Source organism: Cotesia typhae, unplaced genomic scaffold, assembly GCF_013202065.1.
Source record: "Cotesia typhae breed Kobodo isofemale line unplaced genomic scaffold, CoteBio_Ctyphae contig_4, whole genome shotgun sequence".
In the NCBI taxonomy this organism is placed as follows: domain Eukaryota; kingdom Metazoa; phylum Arthropoda; class Insecta; order Hymenoptera; family Braconidae; genus Cotesia; species Cotesia typhae.
In genome coordinates this window covers 5,327,011-5,343,256 of record NW_027423748.1, presented here as the reverse complement: position 1 = coordinate 5,343,256, position 16,246 = coordinate 5,327,011, and the positions used below count along the sequence as shown (strand labels likewise).

Genomic DNA, 16,246 nt, shown 5'->3' with positions numbered 1-16,246 from the left:
TCTGTTGATTGCTCTAAATTAGAAATAAATTGTACAAATTATTTTACCAAACTTACTCAACCACGAATTATAAATTACAGTTCACATTTTTTAAGTACAATTAATAACATTCCGTGATTAATTTTAATTGAAGAAGTATGTAATTTTAAGATTTTTACTTATAAAATAGATTAAATTGAAGACTTTCTAGAATCATCAGACTATCAATAAACACGCATCAAGTAATATTAAATCCATTTTTTTCATTAGTATACTTAAAAATAAAGCACAGGATAAGTTTATTTAAATATGATATAAAAAAGAGTCTAAACATGCATGTTATATGTATTTCATAATTAATTATTTAATATCATAGTGGTTTATTTTTGTGTCCATCACACATTACTATTTTATATTTATCAGTACATTATCCACATATGTTGATTTAACATTTAAAATTAATCAATTAGAATTCATTGAAACATAAGTATTTTGAGTATAAATACAACAAATTTAAGTTATTGTTCAATATTAATAATATAAAATTATTTGTGTATTTAATTTAATAATTTATTTAATGACTGTAAGTTATTCCACAGTCAGTTATGATTGTAATCCATTAATGAGAAAATGAATATTGTACAAATTATATTGACCATTATCTGATAAATCTGTATAATTATTGTTTAATTGATTTATTAATTTTGGTGATAAACATTATGAATAAATTGTCTTTAAATTTGAATTATTGTTTTACATATTATTGGAAAGTTCACGGTTGACATTTAAGTTATATATAAATTAATATAGAATGTAAGTGTTAATTTCTGTGGTTTTTGTAGAATAACTTTTAAACGGCTTTACCGATTAATTCCAAAAATTAATCAGCTAGTAAAAATTCCACTACATTCAAAGTTTATTAATAGAATATCAGCCGAAGAACAATTATCTAAATTATAAAACATCGAGCTCTTGAATATAGATAAACATAAATCTTATATTTCTCAAGAGTTAAAATTAATTTAATTTCGAGAAAATTATTTTCGAGAATAATTTAATTCGGCCGAAAATTACTCATCTAAATAACTATATATTTACATTTTTCCACTGAATGAGTGTTCGTCTATTAATTCATTTTAGCGTAAAAATTTTCGTTGTTATGTTTTTTAATTTATTGAGATTGTGATTTTTGAATATTCTATTAATATAGCTTTAGTTTTTTCCTCTATTCAACATTATATTTTTCAAAATTTTAAAATTTGCAAAATTAATTATTTTAAATTACATTTTATATTAACTTTCCAAAGTTCTAGTAATTTATTAATTCGGAATGTTCTCAGTCCGACTAGTTGATTGCAACCCGTTTATTCATTCAAGTTATTGCGGTTTGAAAATTCAAAAAATACTGTTTTACTAAACTTCTAGCAGACTTTTGAGTTCAGAGAGTTTAAAGTGACACGAAAATTATATTTTTGGAGGGATGACCTTTAGGGTCAACGGTTTTCATAATTTTTCTTCTTATATCTTATATAATGATAGTCGAGCAAAATAAGAAAGTGGTTGTGGAAGAGAGCTGAGTACCCTCGCGAGATGTATAGTACTCTTGCGCTCGTGGGAAATTTAAATTTTAAAATCTATCGCGCCAAATTTCGAAATCTGTATGTACAGTTTACTTTGTTGATAAGAGAATTTCCTATACAGTTTTCAGCGCATGCGCATTTGTTTATATTTTTAATCTGTTTTTTTTTTTTCGTTTTGTGTGGTAGTTGTCTATTTAACACCGTAGAGTAATATTGTTTACAAATTATTTAATAATTAAAAAATGTTGAAAACAGTATTAAGTTCATTAAAAGTATCTGTTTTGGATCAAAAGTCCTCGCAATTGTTAACCGGTATTTTGCAACCTTCCAATAATTTAATATGCTCTAGATTGTTACATATAACCTCTTCTCTATCCGGAATTGATCAAAGGAGAAAACGAGAAGGTGTTATGAAAAAAGATGATGGGAGTGAGGGAGAATTTACAATAGGTATTGATAATCTAACTAAGCGGTAAGTTTACTTAATTATTTTTATGACATCGAAATTAAAAGACATCTTATAATTTTTTATGACATTAAAGTTAGCAGCCACTTTATCATTTTTTAATTTTATTTAACAAATAAACCTTTTTAAAAAATTGCATTTATAATTTTTTTAAATTTCTAAATGTCAATTTTTTTTTTCTAATTTATTTTTACTATAATTTATTTGTTAAAAAATTAATAAATATCTGCTAAATTAATTCTCATAATTTTTTTAGATTTTCATAACAATCAAATTATATGGCATTAAAGTTAGTTGTCACTTGACAATTTTTTTTAACAAATAAATTTGCTCCAAAAAATTATTTTTAAAAAATTGCATTTGTAGTCTTTTTAAATTTCTAAATGTCAATTTTTTTTTATAAATTTTTTTTTGCCACAACTTATTTGTTACAAAAATTCTTAAAATTATCAACTATCAGCTAAGTTAATTTTCATTCAAATTATCATGAAAAAAATTAAGACAAAAAGTTCCACTTGAAGAGAGTTATAAAAATTATAAGTGCGAATTTTTAAAAATATTTTCTTGTTATAACTGATTTGTTGTGAAAATTTAAAAAATTGTTAGATGTCTGTTGATTTCAGTATCATTCTCTTTATTTATAATTAAAAAATTAATTATAATATTTGAGGTTGTACAATACTCTACTGTAATTTTTTAATGTAATAGTAACTTATCAATATTTGATTGTTTAATAGGCAGCAAATGTTTCCTGATATGAATACACCTAACACACTTTTCAATGGCATACCTTATAAGGAGATTCCTATTGTTAACATCAAGTGCTCTCCAAACAACACTATGATGTGCTTAACAGATTATAAGGGTGCGTTTAATTATCTTTATTAATGATTAAAAGATTATTTATTTATTCAGAGGATGTATAAGTAACATTTAAACTTAACAGGTTCACTAAAGCTGTTTAAAAGTTGCGGGACTGAAGGTTTTAAACATGCTCGAAAAGCAACTAATATTGCTGCGCAGGCTACCGCTATTTCATTAAGTACTGTAAGTAATTTATTATTTTTTTTAATAAAGTTATGATAAAGATAATAATTTTTTTTCACGTACGTGAATACTAAATCATTTTTCTGTATCTGTGGATAATTTAGGAGATCTATTTGAATAAGTGTAATTATTAGTAAATAACAAATAGAAAAAAATTTTTTTTTTAAAAGTTATTTAAAAATCATTGATAAAAGATCTAAAAAACTGTGTAGAAAGAATATCAAAAATTTTTTATTACAATATGTATACAATTTATATATTTAAAAAAATTTTGGAACATCTGATATAATCATACTCATTTTTTTAAGTCGAATTATTTCTAATTATTTTTATTTTATTTATTTATTTATTTATTTTTACATGTATATATGATTTAGAGATCAATTGATGCTATCCACTTAAATACTTAAAGTCTTTAATGCCTGCGGTAGCTTATTAAAATACTTAATTGCTATATATTTAGAGTTTTTATGTGAAATATTTTTATTAATCTTTGGTAATTGCAAGGGTTTGGCTCTGGCTTTACCCTTATAATTATTATAAATATATAAATATTCTTTTTTACAAAGGATGAAATTATATTTTGACAGTACTAAAATAATTTTAATATTGTCAAAAAAAAAAAAAACAATGAATGACGATGTATTGATATTTTATTTAATTATAATTAATGTAAATAAATAATTTTATTTACAGAAAGCTTTAGATCAAGGATATAAAACGATTAGAGTGCGTGTAAGGGGTTTAGGACCAGGTCGAATGGTAAGTTTTTCTTGAATATCTAAAATAGATAACATATTTTTAATATTCTCACATTACAGTCTGCTATCAAAGGACTTCAAATGGGTGGGATGGACATAGTGTCAATTACTGATAACACTCGGGTTTCTTGGTGTCCTTTGAGGCCTAGAAAAGCAAAGCGACTGTAGAAACTCTCTTTATATTGAAATCAAATGTTAATAAAATTTTATCTATTACTCAATTACAAAATCATTTTTTCAAATAAATTTGCTAGTCCTAGGTTTGTCAAAGAGTTTTTTTTTTTAATGTTTAATAGGAGCTTGCATTTAATTTACTCAGTTCGAAATAATTTCGATTTTTTTAAATTTTTTATTTTCATTAAAAAACTTAACAATTGATGACTAGATTACATATTCTTTGGTGAAATTAAAATATCGGGTTGAACAAGGTTTAAATTAAAATACAATGTTTAATTTTTAATTTGTTTCTCGAATAATCCAAGGCATATATTCAGATATTCGAGTATATATGCCTGGAAGCCGCGGTCGAGCACAACCAACACCTGACGAAACAATCCCTACGACGATAGTTCCTTCTTTTTTTAAAAAATTTTTGACCATTAAAGGTCCACCGCTGTCAGCCTAAAACAAAAGCCGACTAAATATAGAGATAAATTTTAAATTTATTTGATGAATATTCTGGTTGAAAAAATACATTCTTCTGTACTATATCTTTTTTTAAAATTTTCAATTAAATTACTTACCCAACAAGCGTCTCGACCACCCGACTCATATCCTGCACACATTTGTTGAGGTTCTACTCGTGTTTTTTTTCCCTCTACTTTGTACCATTCTTTGCAGATTTCATTATTTACAACGTTGACTGCGACTTTTTGTAAGACATCTGTTCGTTTATCTTGAATGAAATAAATTACTATTATCATCTGGTCTTTATTGTGTAAGATGATTAAATTGAGATAAAAATAGTATATTTACATTTTGATCGATCTTCACCGAGCCATCCCCATCCAGCAGCAATAGCTGGTTCATTTTCATACAATCTATAACCCGGTTCTCCTTGAATTGTCGGAAAACACGCCGGTTGTACACTTGCTGACCAAGTTATTGGTGATTCTAATTCAAGAATAGCGATATCATTCACATATTGCCCACACGTGTGTTCTGGATGTACTATTACTCTTCGTACATTTTCTATTATAGCAGCAGGAATCTCAGGTTCTCGTAAATTGTACTCTCCCAGTGTTACTCGAAATTGCCTCGCAGGAATAGAGTCAATGCCACTGAAATATAAAATTGTTAAAATTTAATAAATAATTTGTTGATTCATTCAGTTCATTTTTAAGAGCATTTTGTAGAAATCTATTTATTGCATTCATTTGATGGGGAAATTTTTTTTAAATTTTGCCATATTATATCTTATTTAGTCAAATAAGTTTTAAAAATGCCATTGGTTTAGAATTATATAGCCTTTTTATAGATATAGTCACTCATCACGATATCTCTGGAACTGTAAGACCTAGAGACTTGAAATTTGGCAGGAATATTCCTTTCACCGAGTTGAGGTCAGCTAAGAACAGATTTTACAAAATTCCACCCACAAGGGGGGTTGCGGGGGCGTTAACAATGAAAAATTCCCGTTTTTAAACTATAGCTCATATCGACTCCAAATTTGGTAGGAATCTTCTGTAAGAGATGTAGAAATAATCTATAAACGAATTTTACGATATCTCACCTCACAGAGGGTTGCGGGGGTGAGTATTAACAATCAAAATTTTTAATTATCAAGCTATAACTCCTACAGACTCCAAATTTTGTAGGAATTTTCTGTAAGTGATGAAAAAATAATTTATGAACGAATTTTACAATATTCTACCCCAAAGAGGATTGCGGGGGAGTTAATAATGAAAAATTCCCATTTTTAAACTATAGCTCCTGTCGACTCCAAATTTGGTAGGAATCTTCTGTAAGAGATGTAGAAAAATTCTATCGGCAATTTTTACGATAGCTCATCTCACAGGGGTTTGCGAAGGTGGCTGTTAACATTGAAAATTTTTAATTTCCAAGCTATAGCTCCTATAGACTTCAAATTCTCATTTCAAATTTTTTTCTTCGTGTCAATTATTATTCATTCTTGAAAAAAAGCCACGCAGACATTATAATGATTGCACATTATAAATTACAATGAATATTAGCTGGAATAATTATATGGATAAAAAGTATATGCTAATTCGATGAAATTTGGAATTTGTGAAAGTCAAAACAATACTGTAATTAAATTTCAAGTTTAGATCCAAAAATACAATTCTATAAAATGCCCAGCGAAGCGGGTGGGTAACAGCTAGTCTATATATATATTTATATTTATATGAGAATGATTCGTTTATTGATGTTTTTTGTAAATTTTTTTGAAAAAAATTTTCAATTAAGAATAATTCAATTATTAGTAACACAAAATGATATTCATAAAAAAATTGGGTATCAATTTTTTCATCTTTTAATGTAGTTTCAAAAACAAAATTTTAAAAAATGAATCAATTGGATTATTATAAAGTCATTAACGTTTAAAAAGTAAAGTCACCATTTCTAAAAAGTTCGACCTTTTCATTGTTTTTATTCTCTCAAAATTTTACTTTACATGTAGTGTGCAATTTTTATTTAATAATATGAAATGTGATCAAAATTATTTTTACTTTTCATCGAGAGTTGCATATTGTGATCAAATAACTTTCAACAACATTAAAAACAATTTTATTCAAAGTGATTCAATCATTCAAATGAAGTAGAAATATTTTATTTCGTGATATCATTTTACATGTGTCAAAAGTGTTTTTGTAAATTGAATTCTGAATAAAAAGATATAATAATACATTTATCAGAGAGTCGTGCTTAAATTCAATTTTTTTATTTTATTTTAAATATTTCTCTCATTAGTTTTATAGAAATCCTATTAGAAGAGGTCTAAAGGGATCTGTGCAACTGGAAGTTAGTTGAAAAAATTAATTATTTTTCTACTAATAAATATAAATTGTGATTGTTTTAACTAACTTGTAAATACTGATACAGCACGAAGTAATATAAAGTTTTTAGAAACATTCACGGTTTATTTTATTTTGAATTTAATTCAAAAATAATTTGTAAACAATAAAATCATAATTTTCAAAAGATATGTAAGAAAAATTAAGGCTTATTTTAATTTAACTCATATGTAAATATTAAATCATTAAATAGAAAAGAAAAATAAAATTTTAATTGATTTTATTAATTTGCTAACGTTTTTAGTCATTTCGATAAAAACATTGCGTAGATATAAACAAGACAAAAAAAAAATAATGTTATGTAAAATTAACTCTCCGTTTTACGGTAGCCAAATAGCGTTTGTTTCAACTCGTTAGCCGGTAATTAAAAACCAATGTTATGTTTACAAATTAATTATAAAAAATTACAAATAAAATATCTAAATCAAGTTGAAAAATAGATTTATCTAGACGTGTCAAAAAGATGAAACCAGTCAACAAAGTCATATTCCTATAGGCATCGTAAAAACTCGTTGTCAGACGTTAAAACTGGATAAAACTGTCAAGTTATCGTTGATCCGGAAGAGAACAAAAACAAATTAATAGTTGGATCGAGATATAAGTTGAGAAAAAGTATAAGAAACAAAATAAAAAAGACTGTTAAAGTTATCCGGGAAAGTGAGTAAACTAGATAGAAGAGAGACAGACAGAAAGAAAGAGGGAGGAATTGGAATTTGGATGACCTTTTGATGTTATATCACGTTTTACCGCGGTCGTGGGTACAACTACCGAGTGGTCTGTAATCTACACGCAATCATGGTTCGCAGAGCCATAGCGGGAGTCGAATTCGCGCTTTAGCTCGTTACCTACAACACAGTAGGGGGTTGAAAGTTGACCTTTGGTTGTGTGCGTTTATCTCTAGACTTTTAATTGTTTAACTTCCCTTTCCTCACATAGCTTCCATGCAAACTAATTTTCCGATTAAATTCCCACATCTTCTCTTTGTCTCTACCGTTCAATACAAATAATTCAAATTTTGATGATACTGAAATTGAGAGACATCTGATAATTTTCACCTTTTTTTTAACAAAAAAATTTTATTTTTAAATTTCATCTTTAGAAGCTCTGACAAATTATAAATGAGATTTTTGTAAATAATTTTTTATGCCTAGTTTATTTTTAAAGAAAGCCACGTAAACATTATAATGATTGCACATTGAAAGTTACAATGAATATTAGCTGGAATAATTTCATGGATAAAAGGTATATGCTAATTCGATGAAATTTGGAATTTGTGAAAGTCAAATCAATGCTCTAATTAAATTTCAAGTTTAGATCTAAAAATGCAATTCTATAAAATGCCCAGCGAAGCGGGCAGGTAACAGCTAGTAATTAATATGATGATATCAATCATTACTATCGCGATTGTCATAGTTACAATTGCAAGATTTTAACCAATAACATGAAAGTGAAATAATATTTAAATTATTATCGAGAATCGTAATCACTAAAAATCAATTATGCTAATCATCACTATAAAATTTTCAGCGTGTACATTGTTAAATTATTTACGATAATAGGTAATATAATTGAGTTAAATAATAATGAAAATATTAAAACCTTCAACAAACTATTTAATATATAAATAATATTAATATAGTTATCAATTCAAGATAAAAATTAATTAATTAAAAATATGTATTCTAAACAATGTATGGTGTGATTATAAATATCAAAATATCACATATAGTGACTGCAGGTTGCTAGCTTTTCATTATTAAGCTAAATTTGCTTATTTTTATTTTTTAAAAATTTTTTTATCAACAATAAATTAACTTACGAGCATAAACAATGAGCAGCTGTAAGAATAAACTTTGAATTTATGATAGATCCTCCACAGTAGTGCCCTCCTTTTCTTGTAATGCTCACCAGCCAAGGAAATTCACGTGGCAGTGCATTCTCACCTCCCACGACTTTCGGCATGCGTGAAATTGGCGATGCTACTCCACATGGTACGTCAGCCACTACATGTTATTATAAATAATGTATGATTATAAAAAAATAATTCACATGATGGAAAATCAGGCTGTATAATTTTATTACATTGATTGGATAACTACATTGATTAAAGAGAGCTAAAGTTTAAAAATTTTGTGAAATTATGTAATTTTAAATTATAATTAGCAGGAGTTTTTATCTTTTATATAAAATTGCGAAATTATTTTATTTTTCTTCTATTACAAAACTTTGAAACATCAAAACGTCAAAACCTTGAAGTAGATTTTGAAGTCGTTAACTTTAGTAAAATTTTTAATTTTTAATAATAAAAAAATTTTTTTTCTTTCAGCAATTCTTTGTTTTATGATAGAAGAAAACTTTTGACCGAATTTTGTTTAAATTGAAAGGAGTCGATTCCAACTATTGGTCAATTTGACATGGAATATATATATATATATATATATATATATATATATATATATATATATATATATATATATATATATATATATACTTTTCTCAATTAGACTTTAAATTAAATATCTTTAAATGATATCAAACATGCAAACAATAAGTTTGTGGTTTCTTCCGCGGAAAATAAATTGAAGTAAGAGCAATAGTGGCTGTAGTTCCATTTACTACAAAATGGAATATGGTAGGGTGATTTTAATGGAGATTTCCAACAATTTATTTTCTGTGTCTAAAAAGAGATACAACAGCCCGAGTTTATCGTGTTAATTATTACCATGTTAAAATTTCAGGTTCTGTTTTCGGAGTTATTTTAAAGAAACATCAATTTGTACTGTGGCCTTAATTTCATGTATAAATTCCCGTACTTTTTTCACTTTGAAAGCTTGAAATTCAACGAAAATCGTTGGGAAATAGTTTGATTTTTCAAATTATTTGAAATCGTTGAAGCTTTTGTATTCTTATGGCTTCTAAATTTATACATCAATGATAACTTTACTGAGATAAATTTCTAAAACCAGAAGACTTTGTCTGTTGATAGCTTGTCGTGAATATTATATTAATAACTCGTACTTCCACGTTAGTTAAGAAAGAATATTCGACAACAGGGATTTGATTAGTTGATAAAATTTGAAATTCTTAAGAAAAAAAATATATTATCGATTAAAAGTAGGATTTTTGAAAAAATAAAATTTGATGATCAATTGTACTTAACATTGAATGACAATTGAAGATGGTAAAACCTGAGATTTGAAGGTAGATAATTAATTGTTTGATCAAATCTGTCTTGCAAATGAAATTCTCGCATTAAAGCGAACAGATACGACGGATCTGTCACCACAATTTCGAGGTCTGGCGTTTCCCCTCTCTCTACCGTCTCGTTTCACGCCTCGACTGATTAATTGGAAAGCCGCGTTTCACCCCGTCCCGGTGGATCCGTTTGTCCATAGAATTCGAAGTCGCCGCTATTCGGAAACGCGTAATAGATATGTCAAAGCCAGGCGGAACATGGTCATGATAATACGCCGAAGCTTTGCCGGGCATGAATCGGAAACGCACTAGCGTTATCTAAACCTTTGAAAAATATTCTCTCCAGAGCGCATGAATCTACTCTTTGACCTACAGCAATATTGTTGTTTGTTATTATTTCAATGCAATTAAATAGTCTTGATCACTAAATGACAAGCTTATACGAACAAAGGGTAATATTCCCATTAATTATCTATAATTATTTTATTTCATTTCATTTATAGTTGTAAATTATGTTGCATATTTATCTCTCAAATAAAGTTCTACCAAAATTAATTTTATTTGCTGCTTATAAATAAATTTAATTAATAATTTCAATAAAAAATAATATTCTGAGCAATACAGTTATTTAACAATCAGGTACACTCGAAAGTAAAATAAATATTAACAGAAATTATATTCAAATTTCATCAATAACATTTAACTTTACAATACGAAATATTTTCTGACCTATTTATCGACTGTATTCAAATGAGAAATTTTTGATCTGACCATGAATTTTTTTTTTTTTTTTTTCATTATATAAAATAACAAAACAGACATTGTGGCTAAATTTTGATTAATGCATAGAAAACTGAATTTATATGAAAAAGTAACATTCCAATTTCGTTGAAAACTAAAAACATTTTCTGGTTTTTACAGTAACTTCATAGACTCTTTAATCCAATTTTTATAACTTTACGTGCTGTGATGTTTTTCAAAGAAATTTTTTAAATAGAATATTTATAGGTAACGTTTTTTGATATGAAAAAGAACCGCAGGCTGTGATTTGCGTTTATTCTGTTTTCTTTTTTTAGGAAATTTCGTTAATTTTCTTAATTATTTTTCTGCCTCAGAACATTTTAGAATCATCTTTGAATCTTTTTCATAAATTTCAGCGTTATTTTTAAGGTTTTATAAATCGCAAAAAAAAATTTTCTAGAAATTGTAAAATAAAATTCTGTGGAAATAGCTAAACGTTTAATCAATTATTCAAAAATTCTTACTAGGTATTATGAACAAAGCAATTTTCCGTAAAAAATTAATTTTTTTATCTTAATCTGAACGACATTTTTAAAATTGCAAGTAAGTTTTTATTCAGAAACTTGCGAAAGAAAATCTTTTTGAAATTTTCAGAAGATTGATTTTTATTTTATATTAAAAAAAATAACATACTGAGAGGATTTTGGGCCAAAGAAAATATTTAAACATAAAATATTTCAGGAATTATTGTAGATATTTCAGAGTGCCGTACTGTAGTGTAACTTTAAACGTGATTATTTCGAAGGTGTATTTTCAAGAATTGCTTGTGCTGTGAAGGAAAAAGTTGTTGATTAATTTGGTTAAAATTTGAAAAAAAATTTGAACAATTAATTATTAATCTATATAAATAAAAATAAAATGCCGCATGTATGTCCGCGTATCACTTGAGAACGGCTGGACCGATTGAGCTAAATTTTTTTTGTTGTTTTCAGAATTTTTAGGAGAAGTTTTGTATGTAAAAAAATTTTTGAAAAAATCCTCCCTCAAAGGGGACTGCGGGGGCGTTAACAATGAATAATTCCCGTTTGTAAACTATATATCCTATAGCTCCCAAATTTGTTAGAAATCTTCCGTAAGAAATAAATAAATAATCTATGAACGAATTTTACGATAGCTCGCTCCACAGGGGGTTGCGGGGGTGGATATTAACAATGAAAATTTTTAACTTTCAAATTGTAGATCTTACAGACGGCAAATTTAGGTGGAGTCTTCTATATGTAATGCGGAAATAATCTAAGAGCGGATTTTACAACAGCCTACCCTCAATAAGGATTGCGGGGGTGGGTGTTAGAATGTTAAATTTCCATTTCCACACTGCAACTTCTAATACAGACTTAAAATTCGGTAGGAATCTTTTATTTGACGATGAATAATGCAAAATTTATTACTTATGATTTTATTAATTTTAGTTATTGCTCTAGATTATTTATTATTGTATTGAACTTATTGTTCGAACTTAAAAATTAATCAACTCTTATAATTTAGATGAAAAATATGAAAATATATCATGTTAGCAAACTATTCGTAACGTGATTGGTCAAATATATCAAAGCATAAAAATATATGCAAATCCTAAATTCATGCGCGCGTAAATTTGAATTTTAGTTAATCATTATAATAAAATAAAAAATTATTCATATTTCTTTTTAATTAATATACTTATTTATTAATGTACTTTCTTGTAATTTCTTGAATTAATTATTTTTTTGTCTTGAAATGAAATAAAGTTTTTCATTAATGTTTTGGAACAATAGAAAAAATATGAAAAATGTAGCATTTTCGATGTCGCGTTAAAAAATGCTCGAAAAATATTTTACAGTTCATAAAAAAACATTTAATGAAATGATGTTTAAATTTTACAATATGGCAATTATTTTTTCACTTTTAAAAACAGTTGCAAAAATAACTTATTTTATGTCTAATGCAAAAAAAGGTGATTTTGATTTTTTATCAGGGTGATACGGAGCAGATATTTTTGGCTCAGTGGTATCGTAAGTGCTGTGCCTTAATAAATTAATAAATTCAACGGCTTGCACCTTGTGAGAATTATTTAGCAGCTTTTGATATTTAGTTTTTCAAATAAAACAGCATGAACTTATTAACGTAATTCAAGAATAATTGATTGATTTTTTATTATATGAGAACAATTGACAGTTAGATGTAGTATATCCAAGTGTCAGAAAGCGGAAGTGATATGTTTTTTTTTTTTTTTAATCCGCTCGATGTGTTTTACATACACAACAGACTACTGATGCACTTGGCGATTGGCACCCCACAATAATTGTATTTATCGCTCGAGAGACACCCATCGACCTGCCATACATACCGAATACTAGTGTACTGCATTTTCCGCTGACGCTGTCAGAGTTAAATAAAATTATAGCCAATGCATGCGGTTAGTTTGAATTGTAAATTCTGTCATAGACGGATGGTCGTTGTACTGGCGTATCCACAAATTTTCTATCTTCATCAGTAAATAACTTATTTGCATTTATAAAAGTTTATATTATTTAATAACTGGAGATAAAATACTTGTAAAACTTTACGCCAAGAAATTTATTGCGAATAATTTTTGTTTGCAAAGTATACATTACAGTAAAAACTGATCGTTGAATCAATATATAAATGGATACTATAAATATTATGTTTATATTATGGGAATAAATATTTGTATTATGATTTAAAATATCATTTTTACGATTGAAATAAAATTTTTTATTATTCACCATCAAAATTGTGGTCGCTACCTCATCTACTCCTGGATCTTTTGTAGCTACTGTTGAGGTTAAAACATATTTAGTTCATCTTTAATAGTATTTTCATATATGTTTTTCATGTTCGTCAATGATTCAATTCGGAAGAAGTGTTAGACTCGAATACAACTCATAATACAGTCACTGGCAAAATTCGAGCAGCTTCATAGAAAATTTTCATATGCTGCTATTGATTCTGTTGTTCACTTTATATACCAGCGAATCAATTAATTATGTTATTAAATTCTATTTTAGTGAATTTTAAAGAACCATTGTCTAAAATTTCTATACAACTATTTAAACAATTGTTTCTACATCCCTATGAAATTAATATTCAGAGTTATTATTGTCATGTGAAATATTTCTTTTTACTTAATTATAATTTTAAATGTTTCACTAATTGTCATAATTAAATGTTTTTGTGATTATAATATTCACTGTGCGATGTAATAAGACAATTTAAAAATTTTCATAGCGTGTCGAGATTATTATATTCCGCCTTTTATACACACAAAAAAAAACAACTTCATCCAAAAAAACATTTTCTGCAAAATTAAGTTTTTATTTTAAAACAAATAGTCTTTTTTCATTTTTGATTCAAGAATTTCGCTTTCTACTGAAGCACTTTATTTATTTATTTACTTATTTATTTGATTTAAATGCCAAGACAACAGCTAAATGGCAAAAATACAAAAAAGAGTAATATAAAGTACATGTAAGAGTATAAACAGGTCTCATAGACATATTAAACAACATTAAATTAAAAATGAGATTAATATAACAGTGTAAACAGAATTTGAGAAAAAGTAATCAGCTAATGACAAATAATCAAAAAGAAATGACGTATGAGTCAGCAAGAAATTTAAAATAAAAATAACTGCCAGAACAAAGTTTAGATTTGGTATTTTTTTGGTGTTAACAAAAGTATGAATTCAATTTTTCCAGTTTTTTTGCAAAAAAAATTGACCATCAATAAAAAATGTATAAAGATAGAAGGAGGCATAAATTCAGATTGAGACCTTCTTTATGATACAAAATCAATCGTAAAAATTTCTTTTAAAATATAAGTATGTCCGTTACAAAATTTCTCTTACACTCTTAGTTATTTAGATGTTAAATTTACCATAGTTGAAACAACATTAAACCGTGAAAAGACACCTTTTACCTGGTGTTATCAAATTTTACTATAGAGACGCATTTTACATTTGTTACAATAAAGATATTTTTCTTATTACAAATTTTTCTTTATTCTCTTAATCATATCCACTTTTATCCACTTTTATAATTTAGATGATGAAAAATATGAAAATATATCATGTAAGCAAACTATTCGTAACGTGATTGGTCAAATATATCATAAGCATGAAAATATATTCAAACCCGAAAATCAGGCGCGCGCATGCGCGCGCAAATTTGAATTCTAGTATATTAATATTTAACGTGTAAGTACATTCATAAGTACAAAATACGATAAATGAATAATCAAAAAAATAAGCAAAATTCAGTTCACGATCTTTCCAATGTAACTAAATTTAACTAAAAAAATCTATACACAGAAAAATTTTTTTAATATATGGATCATAATAATAAAGTTTAATTTTCAACTAATGGTTTTAAATCAATTTCAATTACTTTTTTTTTTTTTTTTTTCAAAATTGTTGATAAAACAAGTTAAATTTCTTATAAGGGTACTCGTTTAAATTGCAGAATAAATATGCTTCGATGGTAAAGCATTCACTATAGCGTACTCGCTAGTGACGTGCAATTTTTTTTCATGATAACGTATTAAACTGTTAACCCTTCAACACTTGCGCTATGAGAATTTTTCTCACCCAACAACATTAAGCTTACAGGACATCGCTACAGTGCAAGTGAAAGACTTAAAAACAGCGAGTGCTGACGGCTTAATATGGAAATAAAAAATTTTGTTCAAGGTATATGAAAAAAATTTTATAATAAGTATACTTACAGTTATTATATTCTACTGCGAAAATAGGTGTTAAAACTCCGATAAAAACAAAAATCACGCAAGCCATTGTTCCCTTGGCTGGATCCTAGGCACTTGTCGGTTGACAGAAAAGTTATCACAGTTTCTTAACATTGACGGGTTCTTTATAAATCGCAAACATTATTCTCTCCCACTTATATTTTCAAATTATGAACAAAAGAGGGGCGGAGATGCTCTTGAATTAGTTGACTCATTGTATTTGTATTTATAATATAACTCTTGTCATCAGGGCTTTAGATGAATGATAAGTGCGTATATTTTGTAAAAAACTAAAGTTTCGCATGTAATTATCACAATTACCTTGACAATGTCGTGAGTATAATACCCACACAGGCCAATGTACTGGCTTTAATTTAATTCTAAAAAATTAGTTTTCACGTTCATAGACCTCAAGGTCTTTTTTATATTATACTGATGTAAAAAAAATTTAAAATATATTAAATGCGTTGAGAGAATTTTTAATGTAACTATTTTTGAAATAAAAGCCAATATCAATCTATAGTTATATATTTTTTATCGTTATCTTCAACAACAATTAAAGAATAATTATGGTGATAAAATCGTCACATGTCTCATCATTTCCGTATTCTGAGTTAATGATTTTAGGTCATGCGGGTTTCA

General features: G+C 26.8%; 2 protein-coding genes across 2 annotated transcripts; one reads left to right on the top strand and one right to left on the bottom strand.

Moving 5' to 3' along the window:
• Positions 1 to 1,740: 1,740 nt before the first annotated feature.
• Positions 1,741 to 4,103, top strand: Mrps11 (mitochondrial ribosomal protein S11). Its single transcript, XM_074242684.1, has 5 exons — positions 1,741 to 2,031; positions 2,763 to 2,890; positions 2,972 to 3,072; positions 3,769 to 3,834; positions 3,894 to 4,103. The coding sequence occupies exons 1-5, from the start codon at positions 1,802 to 1,804 to the stop codon at positions 3,999 to 4,001; spliced, it is 633 nt and encodes a 210-aa protein (XP_074098785.1). The 5' UTR covers positions 1,741 to 1,801; the 3' UTR covers positions 4,002 to 4,103.
• Positions 3,936 to 15,732, bottom strand: LOC141527270 (serine protease 33). Its single transcript, XM_074242672.1, has 5 exons — positions 15,587 to 15,732; positions 8,688 to 8,871; positions 4,809 to 5,113; positions 4,577 to 4,728; positions 3,936 to 4,454 (listed from the first exon to the last, which is right to left on the bottom strand). The coding sequence occupies exons 1-5, from the start codon at positions 15,651 to 15,653 to the stop codon at positions 4,290 to 4,292; spliced, it is 873 nt and encodes a 290-aa protein (XP_074098773.1). The 5' UTR covers positions 15,654 to 15,732; the 3' UTR covers positions 3,936 to 4,289.
• Between the last annotated feature and the right edge of the window lie 514 nt (positions 15,733 to 16,246).

Bases quoted from the DNA above. Each gene is read 5' to 3' on its own strand.
- Mrps11 (XM_074242684.1), top strand. From the start codon at position 1,802: ATGTTGAAAACAGTATTAAGTTCATTAAAAGTATCTGTTTTGGATCAA. The intron at 3,073-3,768 runs GTAAGTAATTTA...TTTTATTTACAG, and splicing joins CCGCTATTTCATTAAGTACT to AAAGCTTTAGATCAAGGATA. The intron at 3,835-3,893 runs GTAAGTTTTTCT...CTCACATTACAG, and splicing joins GTTTAGGACCAGGTCGAATG to TCTGCTATCAAAGGACTTCA.
- LOC141527270 (XM_074242672.1), bottom strand. From the start codon at position 15,653: ATGGCTTGCGTGATTTTTGTTTTTATCGGAGTTTTAACACCTATTTTC. The intron at 5,114-8,687 runs GTAAGTTAATTT...TTTATATTTCAG, and splicing joins GCTGCTCATTGTTTATGCTC to TGGCATTGACTCTATTCCTG. The intron at 4,455-4,576 runs GTAAGTAATTTA...CTTTTGTTTTAG, and splicing joins GTGGTCGAGACGCTTGTTGG to GCTGACAGCGGTGGACCTTT.